Source organism: Anarhichas minor, unplaced genomic scaffold (genome assembly GCF_050575085.1).
Source record: "Anarhichas minor isolate MPS153535 unplaced genomic scaffold, ASM5057508v1 ptg000030l, whole genome shotgun sequence".
In the NCBI taxonomy this organism is placed as follows: domain Eukaryota; kingdom Metazoa; phylum Chordata; class Actinopteri; order Perciformes; family Anarhichadidae; genus Anarhichas; species Anarhichas minor.
The window spans coordinates 3653475-3672722 of NW_027466476.1; the positions used below are offsets into that span (position 1 = coordinate 3653475).

A 19248-nucleotide genomic window follows, 5' to 3' on the forward strand; every position below is an offset into this window, starting at 1 on the left:
GTTTAAGATGCTGTGTTTTAAAGTATGACACACACACACTCAACAAGACAGTATTCTATATTAGTGAAGCAACTCTGTGCAATCCTGGAGGGATCATCTTTTATGAATACTATGCAACCAGGTGTGTGATTGTTGTCTTGAGAAGTGATATATAAACCACATTAGTCTTTTTTTAATCAGTTTCAAGTACAAAGACCAAGAATGCAGTAATAGAAAAGCTTGCCACTTAAATGCATTTTATTCTGTGCTCTTATACTGTTAATCAACAGGTAAATTACATTTATCATTCAGTAAATTAGCATTTGCATCAGGCATAAAATCAGTAAAGCTGATAAAACATCTCAATGCTGAAACTAAAACAATTCAAGACTGAAAGAAGTGGCATCACATGCTTTGGCCTCACACAGGACAAAAAAAAAAGTAAACAATTGCAACCACAGAGCTCGCAAAAAAGTTTTACAAGCAGAATTGATGTCTGTTTGTGCCTCTCAATGACCAGGGCCTTAGTGTGTGTGCTGACTGAGGGTGGAGTTCGATGCTCTCAAAAGAAATAATGAGCCTCGGTTCAGATGCAAGCTGTGAGAAGTCGCTGTGTTGCTTGGTCATGTCGTTCAGGATGTGCAACACTAGGCGCTAGTGCTAACGGGGAAGTGAAAACACAATAGGATGCAGAGAGTGCAAACATAGTAAAATGATCCATAGAAGACTCCCGGCTCCTTCAACACTCTTCTTCAAATAAAAACCTGTTCTCTCAGGAAAAGGAAACCTCAGCATGTGAGAAAAAAACAATCCCACAATAAGGACAAATACAGTGCAATACATTTTAACACTTGATTAAAAAATAAAACTTCATTCCGTTCTTATGAGGAAAGTCCCATAAACGCAGCAAAGCAGAAAATAAATTACCATTCTATTTACATTATACAATGTACACTATACTGCTTCGTAACTTTAAATTAGAGTTCACATTATCACCAAGTCACACATTTTTCCAGATTCTCCCGGGTTTAGAGTCTCTGCATCTGGTGGTGAAGCAGCAGCACAGTTCCTCTGAGCGGTTTATGTGCATCCCTGGTTTACAATATGTGAACAAGACGCACACGCGAACATCTCAGGGGGAATTCAGTCCCTTTGACTGTCCATGGGGAAACCACAACACTGCGTTTGCAGAAATGCTCGGACACAGTCCACAACACTCAAGGGTGTACGCGGCACCAAGTGAAGCACGGATAAATGAGGGCTTTGCTGACATGTTCGACTTCTTCGTCACATCAGAGGATATATTTGTTTATAATCCGAACGGGAAATGTAGATTAACAGCTACTTGACACGAATGCCGTACGGCCGTGCAACAAAAAGTTCGTAGTCCACATCTGGATGAAGCGAGTTAAATGTGGCTTCCTCCCCTGGCAGGTGTGATGGTGTTGGATTGGCGTGTGGATGCAGAGATGGATCCATCTGAGAAGTCATAAGAATGATCACCACTGAATAGATGACAGTAAGTGGTGTCATGACACGTGGGTGTGTTCATGCAAGATAAATCCCCTAACAGCTACTGCATGACTAAAATATGTCTTTGCGAGCTCACTTCGCAGTTGACAAAACGCTGAGCAGGATGTCAGCAACAATTGGCAGTGGCCGGTGCATTACATTAAGCAGTGAGAGCTTTTTCGCTCTTCACTCAGCACTCCAAGACAAGTTGATTGCCAGCAAACAAGTGGGCCATTTGAATAATTCATAGAAACAAACTGTGAGCAGAAAGTGGTTTCTTCACTTTGGTTACAGCCCACAGACTGAATTTTCCTTTTTTATTCTTTCCTCTGATGAACTAAGAATTAGACAGTATTATCTTGAGTTGAAGCATGACCTGGGATTGAAAATCGCCCAAGCAGAGAAGCATGCATGTACTAGCTCATTAATACCCACTCACCTTACATTCCTATACAAGTCCATCATAGAGAGACAATGCCTGAACAATAGAAGGGTCTGCCTTTGAACCCTCCTGAAACTCCTGCAGAGTCAGCTTCCCATCTGCATTCTGGAAGAGGAACATGAGACAAGATGAAACTGAAGCCCCTCAATGCTTTAATACGGAGTTACCAGCAGGGGGCAAAACAGGCTCTAAAGCTAAATCATGTTACTCCTGTTCTATACTGATCTTTGGTTCAGTGCACTTGGATGGTAGCCACTCTCTGCCAATACAAATCACTAAGTGCTGCTGTGCTGCACAGCTAGACCAACGGTCTGATCTTGGCAGTGGTGGGCTGACAAACACACCCATGCAGGCTGCATCTCATCTTTCACTAAAGCCGAGTAGATTCTTGGAGCTGCGGGGAAAGGCATTAGCACCGAGGGCTAGTGGTGGAGGAGACTATATATATGATGTTTATAGACTGCAGGCGGTGTTAGTGACGCTGTGATGGTCGCAGCTAACAGCTCTAAAGTTAACAGTGTCCATGTCAAAGCCCTGAGGGTGGCAACAAAGGCCGACTCAGTCCTCTTAAAGGTAAACTAATAATCATTGCTGCACTTTGTATCAGTGTCAGTCAAACTTTGATGTTATACTACAGCAACATCAAATGGTACAGAAACTTGGGCATTATCACTTTCTATCACATCAGTCTGTTGATATTATTTTGATATTAAAATACTAATGTTAGGGTGACCTCTAGCTCACCTGGTAGAGGGCGCCCAATTTAGGCTGAGTCCTTGACAACGGCCCAGTTTAAATTATGACACTATACTGCGTGCCATCCCAACTCTCTCCCCCCTCCCCCCCCCCCCCCCCCCCCCCCCACTTCCTGTCATTCTCCTGCTGCTCGTATAAAAGCCTTATGAATAATAAAACACTAACCTTGTCCATCATTGCAAAGATGCGGTCCACTCGCTTTTCTGGTGTGTTTTCTTCTTCTGGCAGCTCCACGGTGTTCCCCTGCAATATCAACTCATAACACTTTGTACCATTCAAACAATTCTGATTTATACGTCTGATGTCTGATAAAACTTACCACCATCTGATATATGGCATCTACGATGTTCAACATCTCATCTCGGGTGATGTAGCCATCATTATCAAGGTCATAGAGTTTAAAAGCCCCTGTATAGAGAAAGATGTTACAATACATTTTGGTAGTTGAGCACATACTGTGATCAGGAAGCTACTGTGACTTCATTAAATTATATATTTTTCATGGATTACAAAGCACACATGTTCAAAATGACTTCGGAAGTGGTGAAAACTGAGTGAAGTTTGGTGGTTACCAGTTCAAAAGTGACAGCAGTAATTGCATATTTGAATACACTTTGTTTCAGGTTTAAAACTTATGGTTACAGCTAAAGTTGCAAGTTTTCTCTGGTGTTGTATTTTCAGAAAAAGATTGGCAACATATTGACCCCCAGGTTTCATGCCTACTGTATATTCATAATAATCTCCTATTTGCTGCTGTTTAGCAAATCCTGTCAATTAAATGTCAAAAACATCTCTTCTTACATCTCAACTTTTCATCAAGAGTCCCACGGGAAGTCACTGACAAGGCCTGGATGAACTCAGAGAACTCGATGCGTCCATCCTACAGTGAGAAAAAAGGAGGGAGGGTGGAAAGAGGGAGGGGGGGGGGGGGGGGGGGGGGGAGAGAGAAAGAGAGAGAGAGAGAGAGAGAAAATGGCCCAGAGACAAGATGAGGATCTTGCTTCACACTTGCTGTAGTTCTTTCATGATTTCCTTGCTGTTCTTTCATGAAGTCCTTGCTGTATTCTTCTGAAAAACGGGGCCAGACGTTTGCTCCACGTCAGCTGCTATTTTAGCCCTACACCTGGCTCTCTCCTGAGGCAGAAACATGTCCCCTCTGGTCATTAGTGAGATGGATGCGACTGGCTCATCGTCCAAAAGTTACAGCACACAAACAACCACTGTGAATTAATGAACTAATATTTCACATTTTCTCAACGATTCCACATCGCGAATGGGCATGGCAGATAATTCTGTCTGACAAGGTAGAAAATACTCTTCTTTTCCTCTTAGCTTTGTTAGAATCTCATGCTCTGCATATAACCACAGCAGCTCGCAATTTCCAATTACCCTCCCAAAATTGTGGCCTTCAGCGTTCCTCTGTGAGGCCACACTCTGTGCGGCAGAGAGAAATGTCTGCCAACATGGATAAAGAAAGGCTTGAAGTGGGTCAAACGCTGCCAATTCAGACCGACTCACCAAGTTATGACCTCCAGCCATCATCAACTGCATGAGACGTACTCAAATTAAATGCTTAAGAGGCTCTGCATGAAAGACGTGCCATTGACACAGTGAAAACAACAGCTTCTGGACAACAAGAAATGTTTATAAAGCGACGCCCTGGTAGTGGAGCCTTCAGGCTTTGGTCAGTTCATCAGATACTAAAGGATTGTGTTGCATCAAAAAGGTTTTTCCGACATTCTGCTACAGCAGCTGCCTACCTGTAACGGTCAGCCACAGCTCTACTTACAGAAGACAGACGAGAGCTTTTCATGGCCCTGGGGTCAGCCAAATTTATCTTTATCTACAAGACATCTGACCAGCCAGACAATGCTGAAGTCATGCATTGCTGATTATATAAGTCATAAATACTGTTAAGATCAATGCATTCACTAACTACGGGGTGCCTAACGCTAATGAAGGTTACAGATAAACATCAGACGGAGGGGTTGTCTGATCTTCCTGACACAAAGCCTCTTAACTGAGTCAATAAACCTCCAGGGGCTCACCACCATCCCAGGAGCCGTTCATCCATAGTTTGTCTTCCTAAACACAATTTGAATAATCTCGTACAGCTGCAATGGGGTGGATTACTCCATACAAATGTTGCTTTTAACAGTTTTAACAGGCCTCATTCAAACATGCTTTCTCATCATATCTTCAAATCCTTAGAAGATGTGCCCACATAACAGAGACAGGATTTCATTAAAAAAAAAAAAAAAGATGCATGTACACTCTTGGAAACTGATTTCTGGCACAAAACTAAGAGTTACGATTATGTGTTACTATTAATGTAATGACTCATCTTTTTTATGGGACTGAATCATTTGCGCTGTTGAAATACTGACTGACAATTTGTGAGCAGAGAATTATTTCAAAAGATCTATGAAGTGTTTTGATGTAAAAATCCTTTAACACTTGAGAAATATAATAGGGTTTTGTCTACTAACCTTACAGGCAATAAAAAATACATGCACAAAAATATGGCAATCATTTAGCTACACACTGACGGGCACTGATGGCCGCTGATGGCACCATCACCTACCAATATCTACCCCCATCTCAAGGTCAGAAATATTATATTTTTTTATTGCGCTAATAATATTACAGCGCAAACATGGTCAACATTTTTTATTTTCCCAGTTTGTCAGTCCTTCAGTTACCACCAACTCTTTAAAAACGTTACTAATTTCACTGTAACTGAGTGTGGCTAACATTAGCACTGGACTTTGTGAATTGGAGGCTTTTGAGGCTCATTTGCATAGAAAGGGGCCAATTATGTGCCAAATATGCATTTTACCAAATTTAAACAAGTGTATATAGCAAAGGAGCACTGAGACGCTATTTGCTTGGCTGCACAGTTACGGGTGCATTTCACCGTTTGTGGGTTCTTTTAAAAATGACACAGCTTCTTTCTGTCATGTGCAGGTTTAGCGGCCACAAAAGCCGCGTAATCCTTCTGTAAATTTGACCACTCCACGAAACACAGTTTACGAAACATGGAATGTCAAACATGTCCGTTTACTGTAACACTTTGGCGAAGAATTTCAATACAATTTAAATGTCTGAAACAGCTTTCATTCAAAAGAGATTGAATAAATCATTTTCTGTATACGAACCTGATAGCAGGCAATTTCCTTCTTTCAAAAAAGCAAAAAGGGCTATGGAATAATAAAAGCAGAAACATTAATAGGATCCCTATACCACGTTGCTCTGCTCTTCTGTGTAACCCCTGGCTGAGATAAATAGATTAGCTCCATCCTCTGTCGCTTTTAACATCATATTACTTATCTAGCAGCAATGCCAGACAAAAGGCCACTGTCAAACTATTTCTTTGTCATTTTACAAAGTAACAAAGTCAATTGACTATTTTCATTTTAAATTATATTGTATTATTATTATTATTATAATATTTGTTCTGCCTCGTCATAGGACAATTAAACATACGAAATTGATTACAAACCTTATTTTCATCAAAGACATTGAAGACAAAGGAGGCAAACTTTGTGGGATCTCCAAAAGGAAAGAACTGCTTATATATCTTCTGAAAGCCCACGGCATCCAGCTGCCCACTGGGACAATCTTTAATGAAGCCTTTGTACCTGCAAAATAAAGCACAGATAGAGTATTTAGATTGTTAAAATAGCATTAATAATGGGATGAGAATACATAATCAAGACAAGACTGGAAAACAATGACAGACTGAAGTCACCTCTACAGCATGCAAGATCAAAAAGGTAAAGGGCAAAGCTATTCGCCTCATTCACAGATAAAACGATCGCCCTAATCTAATAGCAAGCCACGAGTGGTTAACTCTAATCAAATTACTCTCTAGTCTCTTTTGATAATATGCTAGGCTGATGGATAAGTCTGTGAGCTTCCTCTTGCCCCTAGAAATGACACATCTAGAGAGTGACTTAATACCTCTATTAGCCTATATATAGAAGCATCTCATAAGCAATTTCAAGCGCAGTCACTCACACGTAGGCAGTTTCCTTGTATGTCTTCATAAAAGGAACACAGCAGCCACAAAGTCTAACTAGACTGTAACAGGTCAGGGAGTTAGGAAGTGAGCTAGGAAGCCTTTATAAAAATAAATGCTAGATGAGAAGTAGGAGGAAATAGCAGAGAAATAATAACACTCTATTTATAAAAAGAATTGCAAAAAGCTTTTGCTCTTGATCAACGGCAAAAATGACGCACGTTCACACAAGGGAGCACTGCATGTTCGTCTCTGATTCAGAATAAGGCTGGGCTGTAATTACGGCCAGTGATAAAGAGAGACAGAGTGCTCTGGTGAGGAATGAAGGCCAGGACAGATCTTTTCCACTCACTCTCTGGCTCCTCACTCCTCTTAAAACGCTTTACTTTTAATCTGCCTTCGAGATAATGAAGCCAGCTCCAAATAGTTAAAGAGATGGAGAGACGCTTTGAGGAGAAGCTGAGAAGAAGTTCAGCAAGAAGAAAGCAAAACCATCCGATTGCCACATTTGCATTATCTGAAGATATGCTGTAAAATGAAAGCCTTAACCACTACAATGCATAATACAATCTAATTGGTATTCAAAGTGCAGAGCACACAATGCATATAATAATCCAACGCAGACCCATTTCACCTGAATTCTTCAGTCATTTTAATGTGCCACTATGGGATATTATATCCAGCAACCAACATAAAAGGCTACTGTAACAGCTGTACTGTAACGAGTATGGATTGTTTACTGAAAAAACAGAACAGTGTATCTATATAGTATTTAAAGACATTCTTTGTGTCGCAGGTACAGTCACAGTGAACAAAAAGCTGTCATCAAATGGGGGAATATTGATCCAAATTCATTACTTCTAGCTGCTAACTTTTAGGTTTACGAGGACAGGCTATCTTTGTCTTATTCAATACTTTCAGGTGGGTCAAATATCAGCACATTTTTTTTTTTACTTGTCATGAGGAGTGACACTGGGAGTGGGCATTTAGGTCTATGGCCGACACTCTTGAGTTGCATAATGGTAAATGTTCAGGTTAAAAAGACAAAAAAAGGAAATCTTGGCCTCTGCTGCTTTGATTATGACCGCTTTTTAATCTGCTTCTTATGCGTCATAGAACATTATGGTTCAATACTAGATCACTTAATATGACTTTTTTCCTTGCCTGAGAGTGCCTGAATATTAGTCTAATTTAAGACCCCCTTAAGGACTTAAAAATGATGAAAGAGAGCTCATCATTTTCGCATTGCACTTCTATATCTGTCAGACTCCCGATGGAGACTTTTAAAAAAAGTGATTCCACACATTCTTCCTACTTCTCAAAACCTGGCGCATACATTACCCACAATGCAACTAGACTCACCGACCCCAAATCTCAATATGGGGCTAGGGCTCCAGTCAAATTCTTCAATATGCGCACTGAGTTTTGACTCGGATACTTATTTTCCCTCATCAGCCAGCCGACGGTCGAATGAATGTGGTTTATTGGGCATACAGTAATAAACATGTCAGGCTGACTACCACATCTAACATACTACCAGTGGAGTTACATAAGCAGGAGACACATCTACAGTACAAAGCTACTGCCCTCGTGTAAACATGTTTGCCCAGTGTCAGCTATTCGTCAGAGTCATAATCAGAATCACCTTCATTTGCCAAGAACACACCATGTTCAAGAAATCTGACTTAGTGACACTGGTGCTAAGACACATACACACTGAACTCTAAGTAGTGCAATAGTTCAACTACACACTGTACTTGCAGGAACATAGCAGACGTGACATCGTGCATCAGACCACAGTGGGGGGCCAGCATGAAGATTAGCATGAAGTATGTATTACTGGCACTGGCAACCTACTCATTGGCATCTGCCATGGTGGTTTGCTAAAGAGTTGCGCAGGATGTCTCTCTTGCTACTGCCTTTTCTGGCAGGGACATCACTGAGCTATGGCATTTTGTTATTGATTTCAGGTGAGCCTCGAGCATACTAATGACGTTTCCTTAGAGGAGAATTAGAAAGGGGGACAAATTTAATGCACAACACGGGCATTTATCTAACCCCGCTAATTCTTCTATGTCTGTGCTCTAATTACACGCCATCTGGCATTTCCCCTGGTAAAATTCCCTTTCATCCCTCACACTCAGCCGTGTTGATTGCTGCTGATCTTCAAGTGAGGACTCATGCAAACTTTGCTGTGAAAGACAGCGTGAGTGATGGTGAGTTAGCTGGCTGCACAGCCGGAGGAGGGGTGGAGGTTTAAGGGAGGTGGGGGGTATTCCGCCCCAGTGCACTCAGTCAGCTCCAGAGACAGGCCACCTTGGAGGCTCTTGACCTGCCGATGCTCAGGGATATCTAATGCTGCAGCTACTACTGCTGCTGCTGCTGCTGCTGAATGGCTGCGAAGGTGGCTCCTTGCCCACGTAAACATTCAACACCCTAACAGGGGACAAAGACAGCGACTAGCTCCGGAGACAGAGCTCTTTTCATGCATGCAGAATTAGGCCATAAAATGCAAAACCAAAGCAGGAGGACTGAAGTGTGAACATGGAAGAGTGATCGCTTTATTGCAGCACTCCCTCCTCTGATATACACTATTCTTTGCTTTTAATTTCCAAAGAAACCGCATGCAGCAAACACAGGCGATGACGACGCTCATGCTCGAATCGTCTCTGTAAATGAAGATGCATTGTCTCTTGTCAGTGTGCCAGCGACTTTAAAATTGTGCCTTCAGAAAGACATTCAGAAATTCACATCTTAGCAGTAATGATCCCTCTCACCTCAGTTCTGCAACTTATCATGGTCTGAGGCGTCTCGCTTTCATGAATACGCTTCATTTTGATGTATGTAAGTACGTGTTAGAGCGCTGGGAGTTCAGGCTGGGATCAGACAAAAGGTGAGACCTCTGCAAGATGATGCCGGTGCTGGTCACAATGAATAATAGGTACAGAATCCGACAGGGAGGATTACTAATCGGCAACCTTATGGCGGCGCTGTGGCCATGTAGTGATTAAGTGCCTGAAAGTGAAACAACCTTATGCATCAGGCCATTCTTTTGTTATCAGACATCCTTTTCGCATTTAGATGAAGAGAGGTTGAGGAATGCATCGTGGATATGTTTGCATCAGTGTTATCAGCCTTCAAAGTCATTCGGTCTCAGTAATGCTTCCAAGTCACTCTATTTTCAGAAGCCATCTCTCTATAGGGAGAGAGATGGCTTTAAATCAACCATGAAACCAAATGTTAATACAATATCCATCGACTCAAGGAACCAAGTATGTCAACGTGGGTTTTGCAAGTTTTTAGACAAGAAAAGACCCCCACCTCTGATTCCTGTTAAGTTTGCCACTAAAAACACAATAGCTAATATATGACTAGCTTCACATCACGAATGGAAAACACATCGAATTAGAAATGAGTGCACACACTTACCACTGCTGCACCTCTTTCTCTGTGACTGTAAGAGAAAAAAAGAGTGACATTAGCTTAAAAGGAAAACTTTGGCTGTCCTATAAAAAAAAAAAAAAAAAGTAGCATGCCGTTAGAGGAGCCAAGTAGTTGCATCGTTAATCATTATGGCCCAATCCTCTCACACATTCACACTCAACAGTGTCAACGTGCAATTGTAATGTTTTCATCGATTCTAGCATACGATCAGAGGAGACGACTAATGATATCTGCTGGCCAGGATAGTAGAGGACAAGTAGGAGTAAACCTCCGGGGAGCCACGGAAAGATAAAACAAGACTGAGGGAATGAAGGTCAGCCATAGAGAAGAGTTTAGGAGGCAGGATGTGTTATCATTCCCACACAAACACCATTCTCTGCCAGTATCTAATCAACCAATCCCTTATGGCTTTCCCTTGACTCTGTACTTTTAACCACAGCAATTTTCAGCCTCTCGGCACCTGGGATAGCTAATGAAAACAAGGGCTGAAAATCAATAGCATTAGTTGAACCAGGTTGAGAGAGACTTTCTGGATTCATACCACGTTAAGTCTGAGGATAGATGCTGACTACTATTGTACCGCTTCTGTTAAGCCTGGGGCAAAGCAATAGCCTCATTTGTACAATAAACAGCTAGTTAGTTAATCGATAATGTCTTCTACTGTAATGTTTAATCTTGAGCAGCTCATAGTCATGGTTACTGCAAAGGTATACAACCAGAGGAACCAAAGGGAGCTTCATGTCATGCACTTGTTACAAATAAAACGTTTTAGGTGATTAAACTGTGGCATTATCAAACATCCTGATATTGCAGAAGACTGGTCGGGAAATGAAAATATATACTAACGACAAATATGTTCTTTGCCATGAAATCCACATGTGTATTCCCTAATGTGACTACTGCAGCGCTGGAGCAGAATCATACAGAGGCCATCGATGAGAAGGCCAGGTCAGGTAGCCCTCGCCTGCATATAGCTCGGCCTCAATTTGTTCTGCTCATCATTTCACCGAGAAAACCCATCATGTGACCATTTCCTGGGCAATGAATGTCAGGGTCAATCTCATGACTGTCAACCAAGCCAAGCAACCATTAAATTGGCCACAAAAGTCAATGTAGTCAAAAATTGAGGCCATTTTTCATGGCTTCGAGTTAATAAAATATTTTATTACATAAGTAAGTCGGAAGCGATGGGCAATAATACAATCCGAGCATTGCAGGAGAGTGCGGGGCAAACTCTGCTGGTTGATCCTGCAGGGTCTGCAAGAACACATCCAGCTTGCACTCTGCAACACTGCTCACTGTGATCCCCTTCACTGCTTTGACAACTTACAAAATCCTCCTGCCATCACATGGACCTAGCCAACATCCTGCAGACATTTTAGTAGGACTGCTGGCATTTCCGTGTGATGCCAGAACAGAAAGCTTTCTGGTTTGAATTAAGTACAAGTGAGGCTGCAACCATTTTTCACAGGTTTCACTAAGAACAGGAAAAACAGCAGCTAGCCAGAGCCTTGGTACAGCTCAATGCTGTCTTTGACCAGAAAGGGTTTTATCTGAAATACAAAGTCATAAAATTGTTCTTCTGAAGAGGACGCATTTTCAAACCTACAACGAAGCGGAAGGCAGACATCTTATGAACTGAACAGGTCTTATTTCGGGGCCTGGCCTTGTCAGCTGCCTGTCAACACAGACGGCATAATTTGCTGGGGGGAAAAAAACCACCCAAACTCTTCTTCCACTGAAAGAAAGAAAAAGACACATAGGCACAGAGAAATGTACGTAGTCCCCAATCTGTCAAGAAGAGTAGGTAAGCGCAGACTACAATGGCAGAAAAAGCTTCTCATGGGAGAGAAAGAGAAAGAGGCAAGAGAATGAAGGGAAGCAGAAATGATAGAGTCTCAAGTCAGGCAACGACAGAGAAAGGGAGAATGATCATGCTGGGAGAGAAGCTTGGTGCCCCTCTCAGCGATGCTAACCAGATAACATACTAATTACACTATTCCATTCCCAGCTCAAAGAGGGCAATTAGGGGATAAAGCGAAGAAGACGGGGCAAAAGGGTGAGAGAGTGAGAGAGGGAGTAGAGGACAGTAGCAAGCAGCCCAGCCCAGCACGAAGCCCAATCTTCCTCCACAGCAATTTCCTGCCACAACAGTCTTCCGTGGTTCTGCTGTGGAGAGACCCATCACACAAATAACACTGTCATTAGGCAGCCAATGAATGTTAACTCCCACCCACACCTGCACACTGTACTGCTCAAATAATAATAATAATTCTGCATGCCAGAAATAACACACAAATGATAAATATAGTGTCTTACGAGCAGACATCATTGTGGTAAGTACAAATGTGATCTCTGCTCAAATTTGATGGAAAACGGTGGGGGAAGGAAATATTTCTTTTGTTAAGCAAAAGATCGTCAACTGAATTAGTGCTAGCAAGGTGAGAAAAGCAAATGCTGTTAATTTGCAATGTCCTGACAAGTCGACAAGAACAACACAAATCCGTGTACTTGCAATGTTGCAGATCCGATCACACCATTTCACTTGAGACTGTTTATATATCATATATATATATATATATATATATATATATATATATATATATATATATATATATATATATATATATCTGCATTCACATAATACAGAGGATCCATGATCAGCGTATAAACCCCACATCCTCATCTCAAACGCCCCCCCCCCCCCAGCTCCGATAGCCGCTAACAAACTAAGCAACTCCATATTCATATATCCCTTCAGCATGATTTAAAGATGCTGATTGCAACTTCTGCCAGACCTTAACCAATCAAAATTCGCGACAAAACATTTAAATGTAAATTGAAATAAAAGGTGGAGCTTATTCCAGCTGACATGTAGTTGTAGCTCTGTTTTCTCGACGACGAGAAACTGGTTTAGAATCCCATTATATCCCAGCAGGCAGCGTTATATACTATACAGCCTATATGGAACAGGGTGGAAAATAGGATTATTAAACTTAGGGATTCCTCACACAATATATAGTCTTTTACGTTTGGCCAGAATGTTTTTTTATTCTCATACAGGCCAGCTAAAAAAAGAGTTTGTGTCAAGCAAAGGCAAGCAAAAAGAAAAAGACGTGAAGGTACTCACAGTAGGTTTTCCTTGTCAACTCCTCCACCACCTCTGGTTTAAGCTTGCTGTTTGATTTACCCATGATCTTCAGCTCTCCTCCACACCTCCACGTCCACCTTGGCACGCAGCACCTGTTACTACCTCCTCTCCAGTCTGCTCCTCGGCCAAAAACATACACAAAAGTGGGCCAGTTTAGGTGCAAAGACACCGGTGAAATAAGAGCAGGAAACTCCCTTTCAAGCTAAACGAGTCTAACATTCTGTGTAGTTCCCTCTAGCTGCTGTCATGATCCGCTCAGTCATCAGCCCCGGCACTCCAGACAGGCAAGTCAGACCCCAGGGGCCCTGTGAAGAAGGGCTGGTAGGTTCTTACGTCTATATGAGCGCTGCTGAGTGCCTATGTGTGCGCCTCATATCTCCACAGCAGTCCGTGGGCGCAGAGTGGCGTTTGGATGCGTTGCTACCTTCGTCCTTGGAAACAAGAGTCACTCAGCGGCTGGGTTAAGCACGTTCACAGTCATCCTCTGTTCTTCTCACTCCTCCCACCCCTCCTTTCCCACCACTATCTCGATTGCTCAGAGTAAGTTACTGTGGAAAAGAATCCTCCCTCTTGACAGCTGAGATAAGGATGCGTGTTCACTAAAATACAATGAACAGAGCTCGCCTTGGATGCACCCCGCTGCACTTTGCATTCAACGCGTTACCTCTACTCCCTGGAATGTATACAGACATAACAGTTTAAGAAAAGGTAAAAAAAAGGTTTCAGCAATAATTGATGGAAGGCCAAAATAGAAGCAAGGTCTCCACGTAGTTCTACAGTTCTAGATGCCAGCTGAAAAAGGATCTGGTCGTGGTCTTAAAATAAGTGTGCGTGCTGTCTACCAAGCTTAGAGGCGGATTTGAAGAGTGGCAGTTTTCTTTTCTTCTCCATTCTGACTCATAATTCCCCCCCCCCCCCCTCCTTCTTCCTGGCCTCACAACAGCGTGGCATGGTGATTTCCTCCTCTCTGTCACAGCAGACAGGAGATGAGGGATAATGGAATTTCTTTGTACCACCAGCCTAGCGCTGGCATGCACCGACGCCTAACCGCAGCAGCTGTCTAAGCCACGAAATAGGAAACTAGGCACTAGGCACCTTCACTGCAAACATCTGTTCTCTGTGTCCATGGCCAGTGATGTCCTTCTGAGAGATGCCACACTGGTAATCACCATCTTGTGTTTGCTCAAGCCTTGTGGTCCTGGGTGTTACTTAGACACTATGAAAGTAAACAGACAGACAGCAGTCACAAAGGGAATGACAAGCATTTACTGTGTTCTAGTGGAAATGGAGTGTGTGGTCACCTAGAGCCACAGACGCATGGGCACTTGACTGGAAAAACTGTTTGCCAAAGCAGCTGAATATATCCTACAGACAGGGCACAGGGTGGAGTGTTGGTAATGTCTGTTATCAAATGTTGTGAATAAGCACAATGTAAATGACTCTAGCCTAAGTCTGAAGAACGATCGACTCCATGCAAGTCTTGTGAAAAACAGTTGGCTCGGAGAAAACAGCGCAGCTGAAAACACATACGCACGCACACATGAATTCATGGCAAATGAATGGCTGAATTAACGCATATGAAGGAGCGCTCCGTTTCCATGTTTTCACATTTGTTTTGGTTGACAGGAGTGAAGAAACAAGAGTCGCAGCAGCAGGTGGGACGTTGCCTGGCAGTACCATAGCAACACACAGTGTATGGCTACAGTACAAACAGCTACCGTGCGCGGAGCTCGCTTAGTCCTTGTACTCGCAACGTTTTGGCACCCACGCTGTTCCTTGTAACGACAAAAACACACATAAAACTGTCCTCGACATGAATAAAACTTCGGTTTACCTGAGCTATAATAGCGGGGAAGTCTCAGCCCGCCCAGGCAGTTCCCAAAGCGCAGAGCCGTTGAGCAACGCAGTCTTCCTCCGCCGAGTTCCGGAGCGACTCGCTGCTGCGCGGATGGCCCCCGTGCGTGCTGCTCTGATGCCGCCGTCAGGGAGTGACGTTGCTGCTGGCCCCGACCAACTCCGCTCAGTGCCGGGAGAGAGACACTGACGTCGCTGTACCATCGGTCATACAAGGCCTCTTTGTATGCTTTAAGAGCCTTTACACGTGTCATCTGGTAATGCAGTGAAGGATTAATGTACCCAAACTCACTTTTTTTTTGACGCACAGTCTCGGTTTCAGTTTTCGGGACAGTTTAAAGGCAGAAATGGCACTTTAGGTATAGCTGGTGTGCCCTGTGTAACATTGATGTCTTTAGTAAGTAAGTTCTGGGATAGTCTTTCGACGGGAGTACACTAATAAATAGCTTATTTTTGTTCATCATTATGTTAAGACTTGAGTTATTTTTTTTACATAGCAAATCACAGCACCAGCGTGTGTATTTATTTGTATGATTAACCTATTCATCTTTTTTACAAGTTGGCCTGTATTATTAGGGTCTGTGGCCTAATGTCTAGGGCTGCCCCCCCTCCCTCTTTGAACATTAGTCGACTAATTGGTCTTTTTGCCTTAGTCGACTAAGATCTCTTTAGTTGATTGGTCATTTTTTTATGCTTCTTTTTCCATCTGGATGACTCATTTCCAAGAAACTTAGGCTCACATCTCTGGCAAACACAATATTCAAAGTGGTACATCTGAGTGTTTCTTGGTGGAGAAACTCAGTTTTACAGATCTGTCAATGAAATCAACTTATCGATTAGTTCACAAAATCGTATGAGTGTTATTCGACTCGGGTTGAGGACAGCCATATTAATGTAAAAACTAAAAACAACTAATTGTTATCCTTATAGGGCATAAGGTATAATGATTGTTGACTTCACATGTTTTCTTTCTTTATTCATTAGAAGCTGCTTTTAAAGGGATTATTTGTCAATGTAGCATTGGGGAACTCTCACAAGAGATAAGAGATTTTCTTTAAAACGCTTAAATTGATTCAGCAGAAGCCAAGATATCCTGAGTTGTAGTCCATAGTGAGGGTCAAGCTCCAACAAAACACTACAATTCCCATAATGCAACACAATAATCTTCAGTTAGACCCTGACTGTGTTCAAAATTCCATTCCAATTTCAAGTATGCCATTACCAGCAGACTGTTCACACTGAAGTATACTCAAGCAATAAGTCTTCTCTACATCACATGACAGTATCAGCACGACTGTACCGGTCCGAGCTACTGTTGAATGAAAATCGTTTATCGCAATTGTAAATTCAAATGACCACTTCCACTCAATTCAATATTTTCCAGTATTATTTTAAGGGCAAATTCAAATCATTCAATATTTTTGTGTTGAATACATGTATCCAAGAGTTAATTGTTTTAAAAAGGTCATTGGACAGTTTGAGGAGTCGCAATGCAATTTGGAGCGGTTGATTATGTCTACTAAGCTGACGTTTCACACTCACAAATTCTTGCCAATATAACATCTGGTCATTTCTGGCGTCCAAAATATTGTGTTAGTATGCAATTTAAAGCAGACCCCCAGTTTGTAAAATTCCCAGGTCTTTCAAACTCAACCCACAAGGTCTTAACACAGACTGCCCCTGATGACATCATTATCTCCACACAATGGCATCATCAGTGTCATTTTCTCAGACCTTAAAAAGCTACAAAAGACATTTTTCATCTGTCGTCGCAGGCTGAGTTGTACTCTACAGTACAATTAAACTGATGTGTAAGGTTTAAGAGTATTACGTAATTTAAGTTATTTCAGAGGTTTGCTGTAAATAACTTTGTTTCCCATTCGAAAAATCTATCAGGTATCTTGCAAGTCTGCAGACTGAAAGAGAAGTCTAAAACGCTTGAGAGTGGGATATCAAATTGAGAAAGCATAGCAATAATATTCAGGTTGAGTTTATCTAAACATAGCCTGCTATAATTACTGATTTAGAGAGCACAAGGCCAGCTGAAAAACATTGCAGCATGGGAATGAGGAAAAATGATTTCAGATACTGCATCTGCTGAAGGAGAAGGAAAGTAATTCAGATTGGTTCAAAGCAAAAGATGAATGTTCTGCAGTCTCCACAGGTATTGATTGCTCATTAGGCTACATGAGGAAGGCAAGGACAAGTCATTTTCCCTCGAGTCTCATTGGTTACTCACGCTTGTTACTCATGTTACTTGTGCTCGAGTCCAAACTTTGCAATCAGACCTTTTCATGTGCAGCATATTAAAATTCTGGTCCCATCAGCTGCATGCCGACAGATGTTCAGTAATAGCATTTGTCCACTAATGGCTGCTACACGATCATTCTACAGCCCAGTAGGAGCTCTCTGCCCAGTCATGGGAGGGCTGGATCGAAATGTACTGTGGGCTGTGTGGCTTAGCCATCTTGGTATTCAGTGCCCTTCCCTGCAGTCCCTTATTACAGTCAACTGCAGTTATGTCTCATAGGATTAGAGAGAACAAGGCTGAGCACAGGAGAAAGAGGCCAGAACAAAATGAGGTAAATGAATGGAAGGTTTCTAATCGTTTTATGCTGTAGACCTGAGAGAAGTCGTGAATCTTTATAGGAACATAAGTTATCTTCAACTCCAGCTCTGTGGGTTGTTGTCAAAAACAGTGGGTAACCTCAGCTAAACTATAGATTACTCACTTTATTTGCAGTTTACCACCAAACATGTCCAATATCTATCTTAATTCCACAAATTTGGACAATATTTGCATTATCAACCAAATTAACTATATGTCACTACAGAGGGTGTTTCAAGGTGCTGTTTTCTAAGTGTTTGCTTAAAGCTTTATCACTAAATGCAACATATTTCACAGTTTCTAGAGTCCAAAAGATCCACATTTACAAAATGTCAAAGTTGCCATTAATCCCTTTTTTTAGTCTTTTTAGCTTAGTATCCAAGAGTCATATACATCAGAAAATGTGGAATTTCCACTGCAGAGCATCAAACACATATTTACCTTTTTTTTCTCTCCTATCATTCAAATGCACATTACAAAGGCACTTTCCCCTTCAACAATTCAGATCAATTACTTGGAGATATTTGTCCATTTATTAGAAACCCGACACCGTGATCATTAAATCATAATCAGCACAGGGGCATCATAAATTCCCCTGCAGCGTCTTTGCATCACCATGATGTGCTGACATGTGCTAAAACAGCTGGGGGCCTACTGGGAGGAAACCACTTCCTGGAAAATATCTGTATATTTTGTTGTGCCACTGAGTTTTAGCACCTTAGGTATTGCATTACAGGCTGGAAAGTCAACACCTCAGGGTTGACAATATACAGTACCATCAACACGATATTTGTCTTCATTAGCAGCAAAAACACAAGAAGGTAGTAAAATCTCCATCAGCAAGAGGACGTATTCTTGAGTTTACTGGTTTTCTTATACAACCTGAAGACAGAGACATTCATACATAAACAAAGCAAGATAACGAGGGGAACATCCATACATTTGAAAAACGGATGTTTTGACCATTTAGTGGTGATATTTTTATGTATGGCTGCAACTTCTGTTCAACACCTGATCCATCACTCTAGCAGTTTTATAAATAGTCACATACCTAACAGAAATGCAGCTTCAATGAGTCACACATGAAAGGCGTGCTAGATTTAACCAAGACAATTGATATTTTGCAAGATAAGAAGAAGCAGTCTGTCACTCTGTGCTTAGAAAGCAAGATTTCTATGCCAGCTACTGAAATTAACATTTTTTATACTTGTCTTTCAAACCAGTAACATTCTAGCAGGATGCTTGTCCTCCATACATTATCTGAACAAAGAAAGTTTAAGTGATGGGCTGTCAGAAAGAGGCAGGTGAACATTTATAGTTTTTGCCCACATGAATCATTTACAACAGTGTGACAGATGGAAGGACGGCGAAGGGCAGCAGATGAACAAGAATCCTTTCATGTGCCACTCTACTTAAATGCATCTCAAAAGGAAACACTGAGACAATAGGCTTCACAATAAAAAATGTAGTTTGCCTGATGT

General features: G+C 41.8%; 1 protein-coding gene across 3 annotated transcripts; it reads right to left on the reverse strand.

Moving 5' to 3' along the window:
- Window positions 1-210: 210 nt before the first annotated feature.
- ncs1b (neuronal calcium sensor 1b) lies at window positions 211-15293 on the reverse strand. 3 transcript variants are annotated; one of them, XM_076104601.1, is made up of 10 exons: window positions 15140-15275; window positions 14401-14521; window positions 13285-13419; window positions 10140-10164; window positions 6192-6330; window positions 3491-3569; window positions 3009-3097; window positions 2855-2932; window positions 1931-2038; window positions 211-1458 (listed from the first exon to the last, which is right to left on the reverse strand). In XM_076104601.1, exons 3-9 carry the CDS (start codon window positions 13346-13348, stop codon window positions 1940-1942), a joined length of 573 nt encoding a protein of 190 aa, XP_075960716.1. In that variant the 5' UTR covers window positions 13349-13419; window positions 14401-14521; window positions 15140-15275; the 3' UTR covers window positions 211-1458; window positions 1931-1939. The 3 variants fall into 3 exon arrangements, with proteins under 3 accessions (XP_075960716.1, XP_075960715.1, XP_075960717.1); XM_076104600.1 differs by having other exon boundaries at window positions 13639-14521; XM_076104602.1 differs by lacking the exon at window positions 14401-14521 and having other exon boundaries at window positions 15140-15293.
- Window positions 15294-19248: the final 3955 nt, after the last annotated feature.

Coding starts and splice junctions, on each gene's coding strand:
- ncs1b (XM_076104602.1), bottom strand. CDS start 13,348: ATGGGTAAATCAAACAGCAAGCTTAAACCAGAGGTGGTGGAGGAGTTG. Junction 6,331..10,139: donor GAGAAAGAGGTGCAGCAGTG/GTAAGTGTGTGC, acceptor TTTATTTTGCAG/GTACAAAGGCTTCATTAAAG. Junction 3,570..6,191: donor ATGTCTTTGATGAAAATAAG/GTTTGTAATCAA, acceptor TTCTCACTGTAG/GATGGACGCATCGAGTTCTC.